Here is a 24,841-nt window from a genome sequence, read left to right on the forward strand (position 1 = left end):
TTTAATCTGTCTAACTTATAAACTTTTTATGTTTTATCTATGTTATATATGTGGGATGGGATTTATGGGATTTGGACAGCTGCATTCAAAAAGAACATATTTCTTCTTCACATACTAAATGCCAAATTCTATAACCTGTTTGTGTGTTTTGATTTTTGAGCTGGCTGTATATATTTTTAAAAAGTGCAAATTTGGGAGTATGGATTAAAACACAAATTCAAAAAATAAACTCTGCATTTCCACGACTGAGATCTCACCTTTCTTCTTTGGTAACGACTGCCACGATTACCACAACTGCAATGGAAACGATAACTAGAACAACGATTGCAGCTCCAATGTCAGTGGGATTCTCTGTTGAATAGAATATGGAAGGACTTTAATAATAGATTTGTGCTGTTACTTAAGAATAAGTGAAGAACAAATCAGTAAGGACCTGGTAGTTGATGCATCTTATATCTCTGATTGAAATAATAAGATTTATCAGTTCCACAGTTGGTACCTTATTACTTTTTGCTCACTTCAGTTATCTATCATGTGTCCCCACTTCAGTGAACCATCTTACTGAGTTGTTAGTAGTAGAGATTTGATTAGTAAATGTGGTAAAATTGGTAAAAGGTCAACATATCCAATATTGTCTCAAGCAACTTACACCATTATAGAAAGAAATCATCAATCAATTAATACTCTGTGGGAAAGCACTTTGCAAAACTGAGCAGAAAAAAGAAAAGTTGACAGGAAGAAACAGAATCAGGGCCATGACATGCTTATCTGCCACAGCAAGCTGGGAGAAAGTTTTGAGTGAAAAGATGATCATGGAGACACAGCAAGCAACATAACACATAACACAGGAAGAGATAATTGGGCAGTCAGGTCTACAGACCTGGAACATGAAGTCACAGAGTCAGAGACAAATGCACAAAGGAGAGTAATTTGTGTTTGCTGTCTTTTGTACACAAGACAAAAAGTTTATTCCATTAATTTCAAGGGTTTTGATGTTAATATTATTATACGTATTATAATAACTGGTATTGATGAATGATTACAGTGCTTGGTGAGAATCTTGTTGTCCTCTTCTAAATAAATAATTCTAGCGATTATGTGGAACTACTGAGTGCCAACTCAGTATGATGCTTTACGTTAATACTGTAGTATTAATAACTACTGTGTAAAAATGCTCCAGTCTTACTCATATTGGTCCTAATCACTGCTCGGTCCAGTTTGGTGATGATGTCATTGTTCACACTATAGAACTGAAACACACAGTGGTACCTCTCCCAGTCTTCAGGTGTGACTGATGAAACATTGAGATCAACACTCGTCTGAAAGGTCCCATCATTGTTGGAAAGGATCTCTCCCAGATCCACACCTTCATGAAGCTCCTCTCCATCTTTCCTCCAGAACATCACGGCTCTGTCAGGATAGAAACCTGTAGCGTGGCAGCTGACTGGAGAGGAGGAAGACTTCTGAAGGAGAGACACTGAAGGAAGAACTGGAGAGAGACAGGCAGTTGTTAGATTCTCGTTTGAATTTGACTCTGCTTTAAAATGCCATACATTTTCTCTTTTACAACTTCACATGAGATTCTGTAATTTTACCTGCTGTCTGCAAAAGGTTTCTCCTGTAGTGCACATACTTCTTTAAAAGCCCAGGGCATTCATTGTAATTTAATCTAGGTTTTTCAGCATCCCATCTCAGTTTGGTGATGATAGCCTGTGGTTTTTGAGCGATCCATGTCAGTGTCTGTAGGTCCAATGATAGAAAGCCTTCTCCATCATATCCATACTGATTGAACCCATTAATCTCTTCAGTCTCATCATCCCATTCACATCCATTCATCCTTTGCAAAATATGAACACCTGAAAAGAGACACGGTGACAAAAAACACGGGAAATTAGTGAGATGTCAGCAGAGCTCATAGCCGATATCAAATCTTTGTCATCTGATACAGACACAAAAAAAGAGGATCTCCTGTTACTAACATAAAAACCAGTCTATCAACTTAAGGACAGTGTCGAAGTGTCGCTTTTTTCTGCTTTTATTCACTGTTCTTATTTTCTTTTCACTTGTCTTCATAAACAATAAATCTCATTACTATCTATTGCATTGTATGCAGTAGATAGTAATATGTATGCATATATATAAGACTTATATATACATATACATATACAGCAGGATGCAAAAGTTTGGGCATCCCACTGTAGATAGTTTAGTAGATCCGCCTTTTGCAGAAATTACAGCCTCTAAATGCTTCCTGTAGGTTCCAATGAGAGTCTGGATTGTGGTTGAAGGTATTTTGGACCATTCCTCTTTACAAAACATCTCTAGTTCATTCAGGTCTGATGGCTTCTGAGCATGGACAGCTCTCTTTAACTTACACCACAGATTTTCAATAATATTCAGGTCTGGGGACTGAGATGGCCATTCCAGAACGTTGTACTTGTTCGTCTGCATGAATGTCTTAGTGGATTTTGAGCAGTGTTTCAGGTCGTTGTCTTGTTGAAAGATCAAGGCCCAGAACAGCTTCAGCTTTGTCACTGATTCCTGGACATTGGTATCCAGAATCTGCTGATACTGAGTGGAATCCATGTGTCACTCAACTTTGACAAGATTCCCAGTCCTTGCACTGGCCACTCAGTCTCCAGTGTCAGCTGCTCACTCGCTCTCTGCTCAGTCACCAGTGTCGGCTGTCCACTCTCTTTCAGCTCAGTCTCCAGTGTCACCTTCAGCTCAGTCTCCAGTGTCACTTTCAGCTCAGTCCCCTGTGCCCCCAGTGTCACCCGTAGCTCAGGCTCCAGTGCCTCCACTGTCACCCATAGCTCAGGCTCCAGTGCCTCCAGTGTCACCCGTAGCTCAGGCTCCAGTGCCTCCACTGTCACCAGTAGCTCAGGCTTCAGAGTCACCGCTAGCTCCGTCACTCATTCTGTCACCAGTCTCACACATTCAATCTATGCAGGGAGGTAATCTAAGTTCCAATCAGGGAGTTTCTCGCGCTTTTGCAGCTTCGGGCACAGTTATGCACTCCAGGGCCTCCCCAGAAGCTAGGTTTCAGTCCCCGGCTGTTTCTGGACCCCTGAAGATTAAGCAGCCCTCAGAGAACTACTCTGTGTCAGCACCGTCTGGGCAGAGCTAGTGCCCAGCTCAGCACCAATTGCCTTCGTGTCTGCCAGTGGACTCCATGCCTGCTGGCTTTGTGATGGCTTCTGCTGGAGGGTCCGTGGGACCGCTCCGGCCTTCGTCTCCTGTCTCAGCTGGAGGGTCCAAGGGATCCGTCCAACCTGTTGCACCGCCGCCTGCAGCGCCTCCGTCTCCGGCTTCCACGCCGCCGCCTGCAGCGCCTCCGTCTCGGGGCTTCCATGCCGCCGCCTGCAGCGCCATTCTCGCCTGGTCCAGCTTCAGAGTCTTCAGCCTCGCCTGCAGCGGCCTCATCATCCTCGCCTGCAGCAGCCTTTGCTTCGCCTGGTCCAGCTTCAGCTTCTGCTTCGCCTCCAGCGTCGCCTGGTCCAGCCTCTGTGTCTTCGCCTCCAGTGTCGCCTGGTCCTGCCTTGTCTGGGTCTGCAGTTAACCGGCCACTTTCCAGGCTATTGGTCGGGCGCCATGGCCGTCGTGGGCGGCCCCCAGACCCCCTTCGCCTGAGTCGCCACCGTTGCCGTCCGCACGGTCGGCCCCCAGACCTCTTTCGCCTGAGTCGCCGCCGTTGCCGTCCGCACGGTCGGCCCCCTGAACGGTTCGGGCTCCTGTTTTGTTTTGCTCCGAGAGTCTTCCGTCCTCGTGGCTGGTTCGTCTGTGTTGTTCCCCTCGGTCTCCCTGCGTCTCTCCGTCCGTCTCTCTGTGTATTTCCTCATAACTCCCCGCATCTTCGCTCTGGTTTGTTTTGTTAGTTTTGCCCAGTTTAGGTTTTCCAGTTTCATGTTCACCTGCCATTTCTGTTTGTATCTACTCCTATTCAATAAATACTCACCTGCACCAGAGCTGCCGCATTTTGGGTCCTAACTTCAACTCCACACGTCCACCACCCCGGACGTGACACTGCCAGTATTATGATTTATTATTGTTAGTATTATGAGACCTGCAACCAAATTGAAATGGCTAAAATATGTAAAACATGTCAAAACATTTTTTTTCTTTTTGGTTCAAACACAAAAATAAGCTTCTTCAGTCAGCATGTATTGATCAGTCTCATCAGTTTAAACCTGCGATCAGTCCTCTCTGTTCTCCATTATCAACTGCTTTGTGTTTTCATGAACACACTCAGTTTCACTGCTCTCACTCCATTATTTTCCTGAAAATCCTAGCTCCTGTACTGCTGAGCTCAGACTCATCATTGAGCTCTGCTCTCAAAAACTGACATAGTCCGTGTGTGATTTAAGTGCTTAAAGCTTTTAAAACATGTTTAGCGCCATCTTCTGTCAGAACAGAATGTGACATCATCGAGTTGGTTCAATCAAATTCATCACATTATTTATTCAACAGAATTCATTTAGTGACGACATTTTAACTTAAGTAAATTAAAAGTAAATATAATTTTTAATATTTTGCAGCCTTAGTTTTAGTAGAAATATTTTAGCGATTATTTAAGATGTAAGGAAATGAGTGCAAAAAGAGATCTAATTGAGAATGTTTTCATTTTATCATCAGGATACTTAACCTTAATCTACTAAAGTTTCTCAAATGTACCAAAAATGGTCATAGGCATGAGCCGATATAATCAACACCAGTGTTGTACAAATGCTAAAATATTGTATGGACAATGGGTCCAATATTGTAGCATTTGTACAACACTGGTGCTAAACAATTACTCTTAGGGGTCCTTTAAAGTTTGATAGCTTTTCACATATTGTTACTGTGACAATAAAAATACATAATTAATTTGAAGCAATATTTACAGTACTCAGCATTTTTGAAAAAAGCAACAGAGATCTACAGATACTTTAAAATCCCCTTCTTTTTCACCTACAGCAGGAATACCATCAGCTTGTATTAAACATTCAGAAGTTCAGAACTTCTAGCAGTGGAATTAGCCTTTATTTTTTAACCTTTTCAGTTTCTCCCTCAGAGTTTCCTGTTGGTCCTATTGTTGGAGGTGTTGTTTTACTCCCCCTTGGATTCTTCATCTGGAGAAGAAACAATAATGGTGAGATTTAGCAGATTTTTACTCCAATTATGAATTAGGGATTAAAGCTTTTAATAGTTATAAGTGCTGCAGTTATTTAGGTGATATTTTTAGTGAGTTATTTGATCATTTGTTTTTGGTAAGCTCCAACCTGTTGATCATTTTGTTTTTCATTCTTCTGTCTGTATTTCAGTGTTCCCACTTGAACACAGTGTGTAATCTCCCTGTAAAATGCAGCAACTTGATTTTACTTTCTGAGCAACTGATATTCTTTCACTGTAACAGGAGAAGTTTCATTTTCTCTTCATTTGTCTCGACAGGGGAGGAGTGAAGGTTGGAATTGATTTCAAGAGTGCTGTTGTTTCTGAATAGGGTGTAACAACCACTGAATCATGCAGCATACACACAGTATGTATACAGAACACAAACAGAATGACTGCTGGTTTACTCTGAGGACTCTGTAATCAGTCTGGTCAAAAGATCCACCAGCATGTTGATGGCATTAACTTCAAACAGCTCCAGGATCAGCAGAGCGGACACCTTTCATGTTTTTTCATTTTTCTGCATCTATAACATACATTTATTGAATTTATCTATAGCTTAAATTTATTTCATAATTAACTGTTTTGTAACAACAGCGACTTTTACTAGTTACTACGTTGTGTTGTCTTGTTTGTGTTGTGCGCAGTGCCGAAATGGGACAGTTTCCAGTTTTGTTGGACTATTGTACTAGGTATGACTGTGCAATAAAGAGTTATCTTATCTTTAAGACTGTCTATAAACACAACTTTATAGGTAGATCAAAGTTTATCACCTTCATTATGACTGTGGTTATATTGTTCAGTTTCAGTTTTATTTGTCATATGCAAGTTAGCACAGGGTCATCATGGCAATGAAATGTATTTGACGAGCAGCAGACAGTAAATGAGCAGTATAGTAAGTAAAAAAAATAGTAAGAGCAAAATGTTTATAAAATATAGTAAAAAGAAAAAAGTTAACAGGATAAATGTGTATATATATATATATATATATATATATATATATATATATATATATATCGAAGAATCCATAGGTCCGTCATCCTATCCTAAGACAGCACAGAGGCACTAATCATGGCAGCACAAGAACAAGCTCTGAGTACAAGATCCATAGAGGCTGGGGTCTATCACACCAGGCAAGACCCCAGGTGCAGGCTGTGTAAAGATGCCCCAGAGACAATCCAGCACATAACAGCAGGGTGCAAGATGCTATCAGGCAAGGCATACATGGAACGCCATAACCAAGTGGCCGGCATAGTGTACAGGAACATCTGTGCCGAGTATAACCTGGAAGTCCCGAGGTCAAAATGGGAGATGCCCCCAAGGGTGGTGGAGAATGACCGAGCTAAGATCCTGTGGGACTTCCAGATACAGACGGACAAAATGGTGGTGGCTAACCAACCGGACATAGTGGTGGTAGACAAACAGAAGAAGACGGCCGTAGTGATCGATGTAGCGGTTCCGAATGACAGCAATATCAGGAAGAAGGAACACGAGAAGCTGGAGAAATACCAAGGGCTCAGAGAAGAGCTCGAGAGGATGTGGAGGGTGAAGGTAACGGTGGTCCCCGTGGTAATCGGAGCACTAGGTGCGGTGACTCCCAAGCTAGGCGAGTGGCTCCAGCAGATCCCGGGAACAACATCGGAGATCTCTGTCCAGAAGAGCGCAGTCCTGGGAACAGCTAAGATACTGCGCAGGACCCTCAAGCTCCCAGGCCTCTGGTAGAGGACCCGAGCTTGAAGGATAAACCGCCCGCAGGGGCGTGCTGGGTGTTTTTTTTTGGGTTTTTTTATATATATATAACATGACTCCAAAAAGCAACTCAGCACACAGTTGGTCCACCTCCAGAGAAAAGATGGAAATCATTATCTTACAGAGCTGCTACTTGGACCACACCTGACCAGAACCACATTAACAGCTGAGGGTGTGCAGTTACATTTTAAAAATATTAAATATTTTTAGTCTGCAAAAAAGATTTGGAACAAATTTGGGGTTTTTCCATTAGCCATTTTCGATTACATTTTATTTAAATTTATTTTAAATGGCATTAGTCATTGCACTTGTCAGTATAATTAATTTTTAACCGAAGTGATAATCAGTGATGGAAATAACGGTGTTACTTTTTTCAGTAAATAGTAACCTAACTAATTGCTATTTCTATCGTTACAACGCCATTACCATTACTAACAAGAAAATGTGGTGGGGACACGTTACTATTTTTCGACACAAATGCGGTTGAAGCTTTCTTGAGCTTACCGGGAGCTAAGGGGGCCAAACAATCGCACAAGTGCTACTGATTGGCTGAGAAAGAAAAATAGTCATGTTAAACAAACCACAATTTAAGATGACCTAGCAACCCCGAGTGAAGCGTACCTCTACAGCTGAAAACAGATTGTATCCATACTTTGAGGATCTGCTGAATTGTTTTTAATGGCACTTTTTTTTTTTTTTTTGATGAACTGCGGATGATGATGAATTCCTCTTTATTGTAGAAACAGTCCCTAAGCTGTTGTTGCTCATACTTACTGAGTTCCCTAGCTACTTCCTTACTATGTCAGTAAGCTTTTTGAAAAGGAAGCTGCTGTAGATTTAAAGAAACACCTTAATTGAAGCAAAGGCAAAAAAATTGGAATGAATTTTATGTGACTGTAAAGCCAACAATAAGTGAAAATCCAAAAACGCCTCCAATCCTAATGATCTTCCCCCTCTCTCTCTCTCTCTCTGTGTGTGTGTGTCCTCACAGAAGGAAGGTCACGACAGGAGCTTTTTTCAATCAGTTTTTTACAAGAAGTGTAGCTCATACAATGGTATAAATGTATTATTTGCGATACTTTATAAATATGAACCTCTAAAGATTTTGAGTTCGTGCACATTGTGAATCAAGAATCTAAATATTTGTATCACAATGATTTCTATAAAAGCATTTTGTTTATGGGGATAATGTGACAAATCTTTTGTGACCCTATTAATGATCAATGGTAATTGAAGAGGAACCCTGGCTCTGGACATTTTCATGACAAGTGACAGCGCAGACATCTACTAACGAGAGAACATGTTTTATCATCATAAACACGGTGATAAGACGCATCGTTAAAGCGTCACTTCAGTAATGTTGACTCATGTTTTTTAATAGATGACTTAAAACACTAAACTCTAATTTCTGTGGTTATTTTAAGTTTACAGAATATAACATGTGGTAAGACGACGAGTTTTACTTCTCATGTTATGTGTATCTATTTATCATGTATGCTACTTTGCTCTGTGGACTGTAAAATGTTTCATTGTGTTCATGAAATAAACCAGACTTTCACTGTCTGCATCTTTTACTGTTTTTCTGCTTTTGTTCACTCCAAGTTTGACAAAAACCTACAGATATCCAGAGTTAACTCGCTAACAATGTGGAGCAGTCTCAGTGTATTTAGCTGCTTTTTCCCTGAACACAACCAATCGAGAGAAACGCCTGTAGGCCTCACTTTGGTCATTTTGAACGCTGAAGGAGATTTGTTCAATAGACACCTTATACTAGTGTTTCCTGCACTTAATCCATCACTACTATGTTCTATATAAATCCAGATTCCTTTTATAGTTTGCAGTGAAATTTGTTAAACCGTTGCTTAATGGGACAGAAGTACAAGTCGCTCTTTACTAACACATTTGTAGATGAGTTTAATGCTGAACAACACAGCTAGCAGTCTCACACACTCTTTAGGTTATTCAAGTTTTGTGTGTGTAATGGTTTAGTCTATCAAACCTTACCCTTTTCTCCTCAGTATCACAACAGTATGACTCCCAAAGTACGGCTCAGTAAACAACCTATGATTCTAAAGCCAGAACAGAAAGATACAGTTGGAAGATGAATGATTGCGTTTTTATGATGTGTAGTAAAACGACCCCCTCTTCTTCTTCTCTGTGTTGTTCTTGTGTGTGTGTGTGTGTGTGTGTGTGTGTGTGTGTGTGTGTGTGTGTGTGTGTGTGTGTGCCTTAGAAGTCAAATAATACATTAGCCATACTTAAAAAAACATCTGAATTTCATTTAGAACTGAGATTCTAAGTTGTAAGGAGGAATCTTATGCACAGCCAGAAACATGTTTCCCCACTTTCACAATGCTGAGGTGCCAAATCCACAACCCCCAACAAATGGTTTATTACACGCAGGTGTGAAGGGCAAGCTTTACTTACACAGCCTCACACACAGTAGATTTTAAAAGTTTTTTTTGGGTACAGTGGTTTAGCCACAGATGCAACATCCACTTTTGATAAAGATCACTCCACCTGTTTATTTCTTAAGAAATTAAGCATCTTTATTAAGCTCTTATTTATACATGTCTACACATTAATAGACACCGTGTGCTCTGAGACATTATAGTCTTCTACTTCTGCTTCCATCGGTTTGCAATTTAAACTCCCAGCCTTTCAGTTTGTTATGAACGGCTTATATTTCTAACATTTTGTGATGTAAAAGTGAACCATGTTTTTTTTTTTTTTTAAATTTTCTGTTTGATGGAAGGACTTAAGACACGAGTTATTTAAACAATTCTAAATGACCGTGTGATGGCCATAGTACTTTATGTGGGCCAAATGTGTTAAGGATAATGTTTATCAATGTAAAATTGCAAAGAACCTTTGAATAGATTATAACATTTTGTAAACAGATACCTCAGAAGCTGTACTGGTAGATCTATGTATGTAAGGTAAAACTTTCCACAGTACTTCCACTTAAGTAACTAAACACATAAAGTCACCCTTACCAATAATCCACTGCTCCTTGAAAAAAAAGTAGCACAAACAGACAACTGACTGAGCAATGATAAGTAGAGCTACCCGAGGCCGATACTCAAGCAGAAGAAAATTAAAAGTTGTTGTTTTTGTGGCTCGAAAAATTAAAGAAAGTATGTTTAATAATTCAACAAGACCCGCACCTTCAACACATGTACATTCAAATTTTGGAACAGGCTCAACATTGCTGCTGTTCAATAGTTTTTATCCGTTTGAAAAAGTCATTTTACGGCTTTAATGTTTCCAGCTGATAAGGAGAATGAGTGCGTTTCAAATGTGCGTCCAAAGGCTTTAAACATCTGCTTTGTCTGTAACGACAGTATCAAACTACAGAGCATTGTTTTTACTAAAATTCAACATTTTCCGATGAAAATTTGGCTACTTTTTTTTTTTCTTTACTGTAACACCCACCTCAATGCCATTTTTAGGATATTCTTGGTGATCACATTTTTTCATATTTATGCTTTTGGCACTGAGGGTATCTAATACGCATGTTGTCACTGTGTTTGTACTACCAGCTGTGAGGGCTCTGCTTTTGCTTTGAGCAGTCTGTTTTTATTTTGTCTCGTGAGTGTGTGTGTTTTTCAAACGAGATCCTTGTCAGTTTGATTTTGTTACCACAAACTTTGTGTGAAGTTCACAACAGAGGTAAAGAGATTTAAACACCCCAGTTTAAGGAGGCAGGCAGGGGTTGAACCACCTGCACAGGGCTGGTGAAGCAGAGAGTGTCGGGGGGAGATGTGCAACAGAAGCAGAGGGAACATTTTACAAGATGATAAATGGCAGATTTAGATGATTAAGGATTTGTTGACAAGATTAAAAGACACGTCCGTCAGAGTTCAACAACATTACAGTTTGATTAAATAAAAAAGTTTTTAGACTACACAAGGTTCATTTTCTCCTCTGATAGTAAGCATATTAAACATGTCAAGAAAGAAAGAGTATAAAGAAAAATAGTAAATGTGTGTCTAATTAAACTCTTCCTGTGAGCCTTACATCATCCTTTAATATGTTTGGTGTTACAAACTTGAAGAAGCACGGAAAAGATCATCAGACATTAATCTAATCAGTTTGCAGCCTTCATTCGTATTGAAAAGTTGAAATCTTCCCTGCTAGACCCAAGTGCAGCGTTTAACACCGTCAGCCAGAACATTTTATTACAGCTATTATTAAATGGAGAGTCCTCTTCACACACTGAGGTTAATTATGAAGCTCCACAGGCTTCTGTGCAAAGACCAGTTCTGTTTACATTATACGTGCTTTAGAAGACATAGCATACCACAGGTCAGCTCAGCAACATTTCGACTTTGGCTTGTTTTTTCTGGTTAACGTTAATTACGTAATTTAGAATTAAAGTTTAGTGTTTTTAGCATTTAGGATGGCCGTGGCGAGTAACTCAAGTGCTGTAAACATTTCATGAAACCTCATCAAAAGTTATCTGAGTTGGAAGGGTGGCTGTTAATAAGCCATTCTTAAGGAAGGAGAACAGAGAAAAATAAGGCTGAGGTGTGCCAAATTACACAAGAAATTGACTGGAAAAAGAAATCAGCTGTAATATGTCTTATGGAGTAATGAATCCAAATTTGAAATATGCATGGAAGAGGTCCGAAGAGAGATACAACAGTGAATGTCTATAGCCGTCTTTAACACAGCGTGGATACTCTACCGTGCTTTGAGGCTGGATTTCAGCCAGTGTTGTTGGAGCTCTTATCCAAATTAATCAAATTATGAATGTAGAAAAGTTCCACCAGATTTTGATCGACCATGTAATACCACGTAGTGTCTGATTGGCTTCAACTTCATTTTTCAGTACGACAATGATCGCAAACATACTGCCAATGTAGTCAAAGTATGCCTGGATGAAACAACGCATCAGTCATGGATTGATCTCTCCAGGGTTCGAACCTCAAGATAATCGAAGCAGTGTGGGATCATCTTGACAGAAAACAAAACAAAAGGCAGCCAGCATCCAAAGAAGAGTCTCGGATGTCTTTCAAGAAGCCTGCAGAACTAAGAAATTACAAGAAAGCTTACCTATTAGAGTTTAAGCTGTGTTGAAGAATGAAAGGCAGCTTTAACTGGACAAAAGGGGGAAAAAATCCCACATTGACAGCTAACTCAAGAGACAAAAAGCATTAGAACTCAAGTCATTACCTTACTTAAGGATAAATAAGTTAATTAATTACATTAATGCATAAGCAGAAAATAACCTACAGTAACTGCTTTGCGATATGGAAGTGCAAAAGACAACTGAAAGGGAGGATAGTTTCTATATATGTGGTTTCTATTAAGGGACAGAGGAACGATAAGAAACGATAAGAAATCAAGGACAAGGAGTGTGGTGTAGATAAGTGAGGAAATCCGATCATTACTACAAATTTAGTTGAAATTTAAATATTTTAACTATGGTGCCTCCTGTGAGGGCTGTCTGTTTTCCACATTCTGCAACGGTAAAATACGACTTAGAGGCGGATATTTGTTTTACCAAATGGACAATTGCTGTTGACAAAACTTGACTCTGAGAAAAAAACTCTTTCCCACAGAGGGGAATAAACTTATTCGAATATGAGCTTTTTTCCACTAAGACTTGTTTTATGGGGAGATGTACGAAATTATTTACCGGGTTACAAGCAATGATAATATCGGATGTTGACTCCTCAGCGTCATCATTTTCTATCTATTGAGAAATCCCATTGTAAAAGTAATGAAGAAAAAAACTATTCTGCCGTCTCACTCCTCCTTGACCCGCGGGGTGTGTGTGTGTGTGTGTGTGTGTGTGTGTGTGTGTGTGTGTGTGTGTGTGTGTGTGTGTGTGTGTGTGTGATCGGCGGCGTTGTTTGAACGGAATGCTGACATAATATTCACGGATTCTTCCTCGCGATTGGTAGAACTGTCACAGTAGGGGCTGAGCAGATATCGACTCCCCTCCCGTTTCTTCTCTCATTTTATCCTAGTCTAGCGAAGCATCTGTTTTTCGCATCTTTCTCTTGACAATACCAATAGTTAGAGAGGGTTGTTTTTTTTTTTTGATTGCCTTCTTGCGAACGCCGTCTGTTTTCCACATTCTGCAACGGTAAAATATGACTTTGAGACGGGTATTTGTTTTACCAAATGGGCAACAGTTGTCTGACCTTGTTCTTGCTGTTGACAAAACTCGCCTCATGGTTGACTCTTTCCCCACAGAGGGGGGTGCTTTAATAAACTTATTCGAATATGAGCTTTTTTCCACTAAGACTTGTTTTATGGGGAGATGTACGAAATTATTTACCGGGTTACAAGCAATGATAATATCGGATGTTGACTCCTCAGCGTCATCATTTTCTATCTATTGAGAAAACTTATTGTTAAAGTATTGAAGAAAAAAACTCCTCCTTGGCCCGCGGGGTGTGTGTGTGTGTGTGTGTGTGTGTGTGTGTGTGTGTGTGTGTGTGTGTGTGTGTGTGAAACAAGATCGCCTGTCGCTGCAATTATGGTTTGTTTTTCAGTCTCTCAAAAGGAAAAGTAGTATTCACTAAGGGATATTTATTCATTTTTTACACATAGGCAGCCTGTAGGTTACAAGCGGATAGAAAGTTCTTCTTTTCATCACAAGCTATGGTGTATCTTAAAGGTTTTTTACAGCGTCTGTATTATAGGAAAATAAAATACTATTGAAATCTCTACAGGAAGTCACTCTTTATTTCCATTACAAACGCCGGTGCAGCTTAAGAAAGTAAAATTACATCCGCTCTGTCTCTCTATACATCACAGAATCATCTGCTGCATCACCGCTGTGCTTAGGGAACATGACGCATCAGGTCTGAAAATGACTAGACACTTCCGGAGTATTTCCGGTAGGGTCATAAGGTCCGGATCGAGGCCTTCCATAGTAAATATGCTGTATTTGAATATGTCATATTCAAAGCCTTCTTCTTTGGGAGAGCAGATCTCATCGGACACAGGAACGCTGCTGGGCTGCAGAAGGAAATCCATCTTGTGTCTGTGCCTTAGAAATTGTGACGGACTCCACCTCTCTGCTTTTTTATTCTCCTCCAACAGATGGCGCGCTTCCGGAGGTTTCCCCCTCCCTCTAAAAACTTTTTTTCCCAACAACAGATGACGCGCTTCCGGAGGTTTCCCCCTCCCTCTAAAAAACTTTTTTTCCCAACAACAGATGACGCGCTTCCGGAGGTTTCCCCCTCCCTCTAAAAACTTTTTTTTCCCAACAACAGATGACGCGCTTCCGGAGGTTTCCCCCCTCCCTTCTCAGGATGCAATTCGACACGCTTAGCAACAGATGGCGCGCTTCCGGGGTTCACCCCCCCTTCTCAGGATGCAATTCGACACGCGGGGGGTTTCCCACCCCCCTTCTCCGGATGCGATTCGTCACGCTCATTACACGCTTCCGGGGGGGAGGGGCGGGAGGTCAAAAGGTCGTGATTAGGGCCATCAATCACTTCGGATCAAATTTTGTCATAAGCTGTAGGGTATTAACTCTCTCATAATATTAAAGATTTCAAAAGGTCTGTTAAATGGATTGAAATATATTCTGTTGCATCCAATTCTCTTAGGAGGACGACTTTAAAGCCACATCAGCAGAGTTCTGCCAGACATTTAAGCAATACCCTTTGGTGTGCCAGTATTTTCAGAAGCACTGGGAAGGCATTGGCCACATGTGGTGTGACTACGGCCGTCGCTTCAGTCACGCTCGTTCTGAAACAAACAATGTGATTGAAAGGTATGATTTATTATTTTGACCTCATTCAATTGTATTGCTGAAAAAAAGATATTATGCTTTAATCCAAGAGGCTAAACTGAGTAGGTTCGTCATGTCATTGCCAGAACAGGTTTTAGGCAAATCCTTTAAATTCTAGCAGCGTTTTTTATGTTATCACAACAAAAAACAGAGTAGGTGGATTTGCCTAAATCAGCTAAACCGGCACAGAGCATTCCTTTATAAAAGACGTGTGCAATAGGTATTCCAATTTTTTAAAAAATAATACAGTCTTGATTAAAACTTTAAATTCCTTCAATTACAGTTACTAATCATTTCAAATAACTGTTTTTCAGATTTTTCCACCGCCTGAAATACCAGTTTTTATCTGGCTACAAGAATAGGCGTTTGGATGATCTGATTGAAGTGCTCCTAGGGAAGGCCGACGACTACTTCTCAGTCATAAAAACCCTGCAAGATGTGGGCCGCATGAAAAACAGGTTTGCTGACACCTTGTCTCAAGTTTCAGACTCTGCTTCAAGACTGATGGAAAGTGGTTGGGCTCTTAAAATTACAGTCAAGAACTAGAGATGGACCGATCCGATATTACGTATCGGTATCGGTCCGATACTGACCTAAATTACTGGATCGGATATCGGAGAAAAATAAAAAATGTAATCCGATCCATTAAATATCACGAAAGCATCTCACAAAACTTGCAACACGCCGTAACTCACCTCAGAACGTTAGCAGTCGGAGCAGTATGCATCACGTGATAGAGCGGCTGTGGCATGCGGGACCTGTGGTCTGGATAGCATTTGGAGCTTCGCTAGCAACCTGGCATTTCATCTCCGACAAAGTTATCCCGAGAGAAGTAAAGCAAGTGTGTAAGTCCATCTCTGAATGTTTGTAAAGCATTCCTGTGTTAAGCTTAACAAGCGACTGCCTCTCGCTCTCCGGCTGCTACTTCAATCGTGAAACTGCTTAACGATCAGCTGATCAGCTTTTCTGTCGCGAGTCCGTGTCTCTTGTTTGTTTTTGGCCCACTTTGCACCAGAAAGAGGAAACCAGCGGCTGAACAACAGCAGCACGTTTAAGCTTGATAAGCTGTTGTTAGAATTTATTTATTATTACTTTCTACTCCAGGATCTTTTTCTACGTAGCTGACGCTGGTAACTGTGCAGGGGCGGATCTAACAAAGTTTAGCCAGGGGGGCCGATAGGGCATGAACAGGGAAAAGGGGGCACAAAGACATACTTTTCTTTCTTATTCTCATTTAAAATGTCCAGCTTTTAATAAATAATTATCTGACACCCAAAGTTTTAATTTGATGTAAAATGAATAGAAGTCAATTACTGTATATAGTGACTATTAAGTCTAATATATATACCCTAGTAAGCTATAGTACTTTTTACTTTGGGAAGGTACCATCTGTGCAGTCTGCAATTTTGTTGAAGAAAGATGTTGAATCTATTTAATATTTCTTGAAAAATAATTGATTTCTGTGCATTTTTTTCACACTTCATCAAATTAAGGTTGATTACGTCGATTAAGCATCATGAGGTGGCGCGTGAGGGGTGGTTCCCTATTTTTTATTTATTTCTTTTTGTTGTTGCTGGGAGTTGGAACCCTATTAGTTAGGTTGCTTAATATTTACGCTAAGTACTCTTTAAAATACCAGAATAGTGAGGATGGTGTAGGTTTAAGTTTATTAGATTGATCAGTATTGCTGAACTATGAAATATTTTTTTTGTATACAGGTATAACAGAATAGCTTTAGTGTAGTTGTTGTTTTAAACTTGAGTATGAACTTGCAGACTTGCAAAATGCAGCAAGATATTTTAAAAAACAGTTTTGTTGATTAAAAAACACTATATCGGATTCATATCGGTATCGGCAGATATCCAAATTTATGATATCGGTATCGGTATCGGACATAAAAAAGTGGTATCGTGCCATCTCTATCAAGAACAGCCATGGAGTTAATGCATATCAAGTCCCATCTGAGTCAAGAGAAGACATGGTGTATGATGTCTGCCCTGTTGAGTCCTACTGCAACTGTACATATGGCTTACGAGGACTTCTTTGCAAGCATCTAGTGTTACTTGCAAAATTAGCAGAGGCTGACAATGACATCTATCCAAACATGGAAACAGACCTTGGCAAGAATTGCAGTGAAAGAAAGGCATTACTTTGTACACTGTGAGGACTTGAAAGTGATAAAAATGCCAAGTTTGTTTGGAAATCTGTGTTTTTTTGCATCGGCTGAAACACTTCAGTGCATTTGTTGTACGTTCTCTCACTATAACACATGTGCTTGCCTGAAGGTGGCTTGTAGCCATTTTAAACAAATGAAAAACTCTCTGAAAAGTCCTCTATCAACTTTGAATGACACTCCTGTAGTTGAAAGCACAGACAAAAAATGCACAGAAGATGCAGTTGGAAAACTAAATGCTGTTAAACAGTGGGCATTCATTCCAGAGGGTATTACTGCAATGATAGATGAACTGCATACAAATGTCTTAAAAACAAAACAAGTAGGCAAAAGTATATGCCAGTACGAAATAAAGACAACAGATAATGCACGCAAAATTAGGCCATTGTATTCTAGCAAGAAACGTTCGGCCAGCATCGACATTCCAACAGTCTGAAAATGAATGTGAACAGTCGATAACCACTGAAAGAGAGACATCCTCTGGAGAAAATGAAAACCTTTTGGAATACAAAACAAAAAAGAGAAGAGTTAAAGCTAAGTATATGCACAAGTAGACTTTTGTGTGACATTTCAAAGGGACTGCATCCATTACTTCTGTTTATTGAAACCTAAAGCTGAATAGCTGTCTTAACTTTCTGCCAAGGAACAGATGAAAAGAAATTGTTTGGTCTCTCAAGCAGTTGTTATTTATGTGTGTTATTCATTACTTTGGCTTGGTTGCTGTTTTTGATACAAATTCATCTGTGCCCATTGTAATATTTTCATATGTTACTATTTTTATATTGCTATGCATTATAAATAAAGGATTACTTATTACTATTAAAGGTCTGCATTTGTAATTGTTGGTATTATTTATAAAATATGCGCTCTTAAGTTTTTTTGCTCCATAAAACGATACCTGTCACTTTTTGGACATAGAGTATCAGCTGTTGAGAATCCTGGCTCATACAAAATAGAAGTAAAAGGTTTCAACATCCAGCCTTTTTATGATTAAATACAAAGTGTAATAACAGAGTTATTGGGGTGTGATTTTGTTAATAGTTAGTCTTAAGTATAAGTTTAATAGTAATGAGTAAGAAAATATAGCCAGAATAATGGAATGAGACTAACACCTGACCTCACACTGAGATTTGGTATGAAGTGGCATGTTTGTGCTAATGCTGACATTGGGGCTCAGAGTTCCTCTGTGTGTATATATTTGTGAACGTTAACTTGGCTAATGTCCAAGGGTTTGACTGCTTTCCTGTTGGATTGTATCACAAAGAACAGGGATAAGAGCACCAGTGGCCGTGCACACCCTCATCTCTCTCCTTCACCCGATCATTAGTGTTGGAAACCGGCATTAGCTCAGAGTAGATTAGACTTCAGTATAGTGCAAGTGATTTGATTTCATGATTATTTGATTCAGTTTTTTCTGTGTTCAAGCTCAATTACTTTAATAAAATATGTTGAATTCAAACAAATAAATAAACAAATAAACTGTGGACATTACCCTTTTAAACCTTTCTGAAACAAGACAGGTAAAAACCAGTGTATAAAAGTTTACATAGGTATAAATAGCTCTAACACTTTACTCCAGCCTGGCGTCCACACATGTGGACATCACATTTTGGGTTATTTAGACCAAAATACTAAATCTTGATCAACAAGTGCCTGATATACAGTTATGAGGACATTATACTGCAACTGTTCTATCGAAATTTCAAATTAATGTCCTCATATGTGGCTCTCATTTTTCTCAGAAACAAAAATTAGGTAAAAAAAACAAAACCTGGTAATTCTTTCTTTTTACATTCATCGGGTTCCAATCGGCCCAAATATCAAAGAGAAATTAAAAATGCATGCCATGGAAGATTTCGGGTCTTAGGGGGTTAAAATGACCAGACCCCTCCGGCCTGTTTTCCAGGCCACTAAATTAAACCCAGTCAATTACCAATTGAACAGAATAAAAACCTACGAGGTCCACTAATAGTCCAAAAGTCCAAATCTTTAATAGAAAAGACAGGCAGAACTCAAACAAACAATAATCCAAACGAGGAGCATATATACACACTGGAAAGTAAATAATTATAAGTTATTAAATCAGACTAATTAAATACAGTAAAACTAATAAGGGAAGACGAACACACGGGAAATAAAAATAACAGTGTAAACATACCAAAACTCAAAATAAAACAGGAAAGCTACTACAAACCGAGTGTGACACAATTACATTCATATTGAAACATATGTGATAATTTTCTTTCTTTGTAGCATTTTTAAGATATGTGTTAGAACAGTCATTATGCTGTTTGGATTAGGAACCAATCATTTTTGCCAAATAGTTAACACAAACTTAGAACAACAATGAACAATTTTCAAGATTCTGATTTACAGAACAAACAAAAGTCACAAAAGGTTTCATTATTTAAGAGACAAGATCAAGTTTTTCACACAGGAATGAAATGACAGAATCCAGTGCAGCGGGGCCAAAGGTGTGTGTCAGCAAACTGAAGGTTGAGGAATCAGTCAGCTCATGTTTAAGATTGTGTTGGATTTTGAGAAGAGTCTGTCTGTTATTAGAAAGTAAGATTAACAATGTTACACCAATAACCCAAATACGGGGAAATGACAAATAATACCAAAAAAGATACAACTTTCATATTGTTTTACTAACTTACTTTGTCATATCAGCACTTGAATGGTCGATGCCTTTACAGACCATGTCTGTTGTGACATCGCAGGCCAATCTTCCGGCAAACCCGAGGGCTAGCTCCCCAGCCTCCTCTTCACTCAGAACACTAAACACTGTTACTTTAGTTTTGGCCTTCTTAGGCCTGTCAAGAATCATTGCGGGCAGTTTGGCTTTACGGCCCTAAAAAAGAAAAAGTGCAAACACCAAAAGAGCAGAGAGAGACACACACACGCGCACAAAGTTAAATGCTTTTGTTTACATGGTGTAATTGTGTATATGTTGCAGCAAATGCACAATTTCCAGCCACATTGTCACTTCATTGATACGAGTAACCCGGATTTATTTCAGGTGACATCAAAATCACGAAATGTATACCTACCCCAATCAAACCTCTGAAAACATGAACTGACATGTTCTCTGCGTTGATTCTGCGCTTGATCTCGTCTTCTGTTATTGTGTAGGTTTTCTTTTTTGAGCTTGGTACAGATAAGCGACCATGCACTCTGTAAACTGTACTAGTTCCTTCTGAATCAGTTTGGAATTCTGTATCTGCATCGATCCTGTCAACATCAGCAGCAGCAGCATTATCTGTACTCAGACTTGTGCCGTATACTTCTGCTTCTTTTTCGTTGTCTTCAGTCTGTGTACCTTCATCTCTTTCAGTCTGTGTACCTTCATCTCTGACTGTCAGTCTTCCTATCTCACTGTTACTTGTCGATTTGCTGCAGATGTTCTCTCCCTTAGGAACTTTTCCTTTGTCATTCGCTGCCTGATGCTTTCCCTGATGACATTCTTCACTGGCTACTTCTATTGCTCCTCCTGTATAGCCATCCACTATGCTGCACAACTCCTTTCCCTCTGCTGTGCTGCACTGTGCTGTTACATAAAGAAGAATGATATAAACAGCACTATATCAATTTAATTGTGAAGAGAAATCCCCACAATACGACACAGTTATGTCTAAAATAGTTTTGTGTAAAAACTGGATCTTGAAACGTCCACTTTAATTACACAGTCCTGGTGTGCAAAGGCAAAATTACGAAAAAAAAATTCACTTTAAACATTTTTGGACATTGTTTAGTTATATTGTGACTTACTCTCACAGAAGATACAGATGCCACAAACAGACTTTGAACAACGCATGTGCTTGTATGCACCACATTTCTGGCACTGCACCTGTGAATTAAAAAAAAAAAAAGAAGAAGAAATAAACAAACAAAAAACAAATGAACAAAGTCCATTAAATAAACAATCTATATGGCTAAGGACATGTCATAGTGTACCCGGTCTTTGGCTGCAATCACACACCAGCACTGACTGCACTTCCTAGTTCGATCTGCAAAATATAATTTGTTTAAGTACAAGTTACATTTTCCAATGTTAGAGAAAAAGAAGGCAGCTAATTTTATCTTTACCTATTGAGGAAAATAAGTAGTGGCAAAGTCGGGACCTGAGCTTTGTGATTTCAGTGTTGTACTCCTCCACTTGTGTTTTACCGTCAATGAGAGATTGGGCAAACTAATAATTGACGAAGAAGAAAAAAAAAAAAAAAAAGAACAAAAAGAATTAGATTAACAAAGAAATGTTTGTTTGTTTTTAACCCCCCCCCCCCCGAGAAAAAAAAAAAAAAACAGAGCAACCAAAGCAAAGCATTACTGCTGAAATGGTTCAATCTACAAAAAAAATTGAGATTTTACCATCCTGCCTCTAAGGCTTTAAAAACTGAATAGGCAAAAATGTAAACATTACTTATATAGGTTAAAGCTATAGTTTTCAGTACCATTATGACATGCACTCCACATGAGTTCCCATCCTGTTGATGTGGGTGGCTCACATGTGACAAGGTCCACTCTCCAGCGCAGCCTCTTGCTGAAGCAAATGAGCTGAGAGATCGCAGTTATTACAAATAAAAAGCATATAGAGAAATCAATAACCACGTTCGGTAATGATTTCAATTAAATTAAATATGTTATGTTAAATATGTTAATTAATTACCTCCAGTTTTTCAACACCGCACTTTTTCTGACCTCCGACTCGCCAAATGAATTCATATAGACTATGGTCCTCTTGGGTATGTCACAAAACTGTTTTGTAAAAAGATGGATATGGTAGGCTTGGGCCTTGAGCTTTCCTAATGAGGGACACTGAAAAGTATCATGCACTAGAGAGAGTGCAAAATCTGTGCAACTTACAAACAAGGTCCAGTGGCTGCCGTTTTCCAGACAGGCTCCAATCAATTTCTCATACATCTGAAAGATGTTTTTCTGGAAATAAAAATAATGTGACAAGTATGTTTTTCTGTCAAGAATGACACTGCAAAACTGCAAAAGCTTGTCAGGTGAGACTTGTAATTAATTCTGCAGATACACAAACATATAGAAAGTGTCATTTTTGGTTTACATTAATTAATTTCTATAGTGTGTACAAAACAAATCAAGACCACAGACTCAACACGCACCACTCAATTTTTGGTGTTCTTTATCAGTTGGCCAAGACAGAAATGTTTTAATCTGTGTGCATTGCTTTTGAGCAAGTCTTTACACAGAAAAGGTTTCAGAAAGGTATTTTTCAGGTTCTTCTGACAAGGCCTCAATTTTGGAAAATGCTGTTTGTTTATAGTGGCAACTTATAAACCCTTTGTGATAAGAACATAGTTACCACAGTCCAAGTCATACCTTCAAAAAGTATGCACTTTGTGCTCTTGTGGACCCATCCAAAATTTTTCCAGTGATTTGGCTTGGTATTGGATAAATGTGAGGGAAATTCTATAAAAATAACATAAATACACCTATGTTTTCAAATACATTACAAAAAACGTAAACATGCTATGTCATTATGATCAAACAAGCTTTTCAACATACCTCACACTGCAAATAGATTAGGCCATCTATTACCTTATAAAACAAATAAATAAATACATATAAATAAAAACAGAACTAAGGAATACGATTCATTAAGTAAATTGTACAATAAAGTGTATTTAAAGCAGAATTTAACATTAGTTTTATGACAACATAAAAGGATTTTTATGTCAAGAGGTACCTAATCTGAAATGTTAGTCTGGTCAAACAGGGATTTCAAACTTGAAATACCAATAGAGTTTGGTCCAGCTACTCCCACAAGGTAATCTGTGAGAAAGCATATGCTGTAGTCAACAGATATCATTTTCTTTTTGCATGCTGCAACCATCATCCATTTCAGTCTTCTAGGAGCTTTGTCTGGTTGTAGTTCTTTTTTCTCCTCCTCTCCCCTCATCTATTAATTAGTTTTCTGACCTTCCTAACTGTTTCCGACCTGTCTTCCCAATGTGATGTTTAAGCAATATATGTATGGTCAGAAGGGGGTGAAATTTTCATTGCAGTTGTACGTGTAACATTGCATGTGATAATAAAAGGCTTGATTGGTTGATTATTCAACATGAGTTGACATTTACCTGACATTGTGAAGGAGTCACAGTTTCTGTAAGGGTGTAAGAACATAACATGTGGATTTGTTACACTTCTTTTTCACAAGTTAATAACAATCAATAATTTTCATTCCATTATTTACAAGCTATCACACGATGTCCCTGGGACAACATCTACACGATGTCCCTGGGACAACATTTACACGATGTCCCAGGGACAACATCTACACGATGTCCCAGGGACAACATTTACACGATGTCCCAGGGACAACAATTACACGATGTCCCAGGGACAACATTTACACGATGTCCCAGGGACAACATCTACACGATGTCCCTGGGACAACATTTACACGATGTCCCAGGGACAACATTTACACGATGTCCCAGGGACAACATCTACACGATGTCCCTGGGACAACATTTACACGATGTCCCAGGGACAACATCTACACGATGTCCCTGGGACAACATTTACACGATGTCCCAGGGACAACATTTACACGATGTCCCAGGGACAACATCTACACGATGTCCCAGGGACAACATTTACACGATGTCCCAGGGACAACATTTACACGATATCCCAGGGACAACAATTACACGATGTCCCAGGGACAACATTTACACAATGTCCCAGGGACAACATCTACACGATGTCCCAGGGCAACTTCTACATGATGTCCCAGGGACAACATTTACGCGATGTCCCTGGGACAACATTTACGCGATGTACCAGGACAAATTTGTAAATTTGTGGATTACTGTTAATCTCCATAGAATCAAGAACTCATGTCCAGTTTCACAGCTATGGACCAGTTAATTATGTTTCCAGGTGATAGTTTGATTCATAGATTCAGCACACAACCATAAGTCTAGGCCTTTTAGTCCAGATTCTCTTCACTTATGTTTGTAAAATGATCAGGGAAGCTACTGCAATTTTGCCTGACCCAACCCCCGGGCCACGAAACACCCAAAAAGTTGGGGAACGCTGGTCTAGAGAACACTGGTTAGCTAATGCTGTCGTCAAGTAGCCTATCGCTAGCAAACAAACAGCAAGCCAAGTGAGGAACATATGTATAATGCTTACCGTTTATTAAAGGAAAGTATCCTAAATTGACTTCAAATTCGGCGGACAGGCGGCGGTTTTTCGCTTCTTCACTTGTATTTCGAAATAATCGAAGGCGGGTATTTCGAAGTCGCAAAGGAATGACGTCACAAGAAGGTGATTGGTCACTTGCAATGTTGAACCTGGAACAACATTAATTATGATGATGTGGGAACAATGCTGACACGAGGAAATCAGATCGTCCATTTCAACTGCCAAAAGCAAAGTAAATCCTTTTTTTTTTTTTTTTTTGTGTCCCGTTTGGATCTTTAGCCATCAGAATTGTTGTCTTAAGGCCAAGAAAGATGCCAAGCGGATTTATTTTACCAAGTGGATCATCATGGCCTTGCCATATTGGTCCATTTGATTGACCTTTATTATAATTATGAATTTATTTTATTTTCAGTTGCTACAAACGGGACAGACATGACTGGGGGATAGGACAGGGAGAAAGAATGAAAGAAAGAGAGGGAGAGAAAGAAAACCAAAGGGGAGAAGAGACGGTGAGAAGGGGGGGAAGAAAGAAAAAAAACAAACAAAAAAACAAAACACCTGGGTCACCTGTATGGAGAAAAAAAACAGAAGAGAAAGCAAACAACAAAGAGCAACATAATAAAAAAAAAAGCACCATTACAATAAACTAGCTAGCAGTAGATATCAGTAGATACTAAATAAACAAAAGATATTGTGCAGCACGCAAGATAGACAGCGCACAATGTGCTTTGAGGCAGCAGCCAAGAATACCCGTGTGTACACCTGTGTGCATACCTGTGTGGATCAGCATGCTTGCATTCCAAAGGTTTCTCCATGTAACGATCTGC

The 24,841-nt window shown here is 39.3% G+C and overlaps 2 protein-coding genes across 2 annotated transcripts in view; both read right to left on the bottom strand.

The window, feature by feature from the left end:
• Window positions 1–24,841, bottom strand: part of LOC146548697 (major histocompatibility complex class I-related protein 1-like) — a 235,562-nt gene that overhangs the window by 130,781 nt on the left and 79,940 nt on the right. The window contains exons 3-4 of the mRNA XM_085263391.1: window positions 1,596–1,856; window positions 1,187–1,489 (exon numbers count right to left, since the gene is read on the bottom strand). Coding sequence (XP_085119517.1) covers window positions 1,187–1,489; window positions 1,596–1,856 — 564 coding nt within the window. The remainder of the gene's footprint in view (window positions 1–1,186; window positions 1,490–1,595; window positions 1,857–24,841) is intronic.
• LOC146548703 (uncharacterized) lies at window positions 18,799–23,050 on the bottom strand. The gene is made up of 12 exons (XM_085263108.1): window positions 22,940–23,050; window positions 22,368–22,400; window positions 22,182–22,271; window positions 21,699–21,770; window positions 21,502–21,590; window positions 21,287–21,389; window positions 20,922–21,024; window positions 20,790–20,842; window positions 20,604–20,682; window positions 19,886–20,382; window positions 19,493–19,686; window positions 18,799–19,384 (listed from the first exon to the last, which is right to left on the bottom strand). The coding sequence occupies exons 1-12, from the start codon at window positions 22,988–22,990 to the stop codon at window positions 19,240–19,242; spliced, it is 1,509 nt and encodes a 502-aa protein (XP_085119234.1). The 5' UTR covers window positions 22,991–23,050; the 3' UTR covers window positions 18,799–19,239.

The sequence above is a fragment of the Mchenga conophoros genome, linkage group LG22 (assembly GCF_057382185.1).
Source record: "Mchenga conophoros isolate Kocher_MC1m ecotype Shallow Benthic linkage group LG22, M_conophoros_male_GT1.1, whole genome shotgun sequence".
Lineage (NCBI taxonomy): Eukaryota > Metazoa > Chordata > Actinopteri > Cichliformes > Cichlidae > Mchenga > Mchenga conophoros.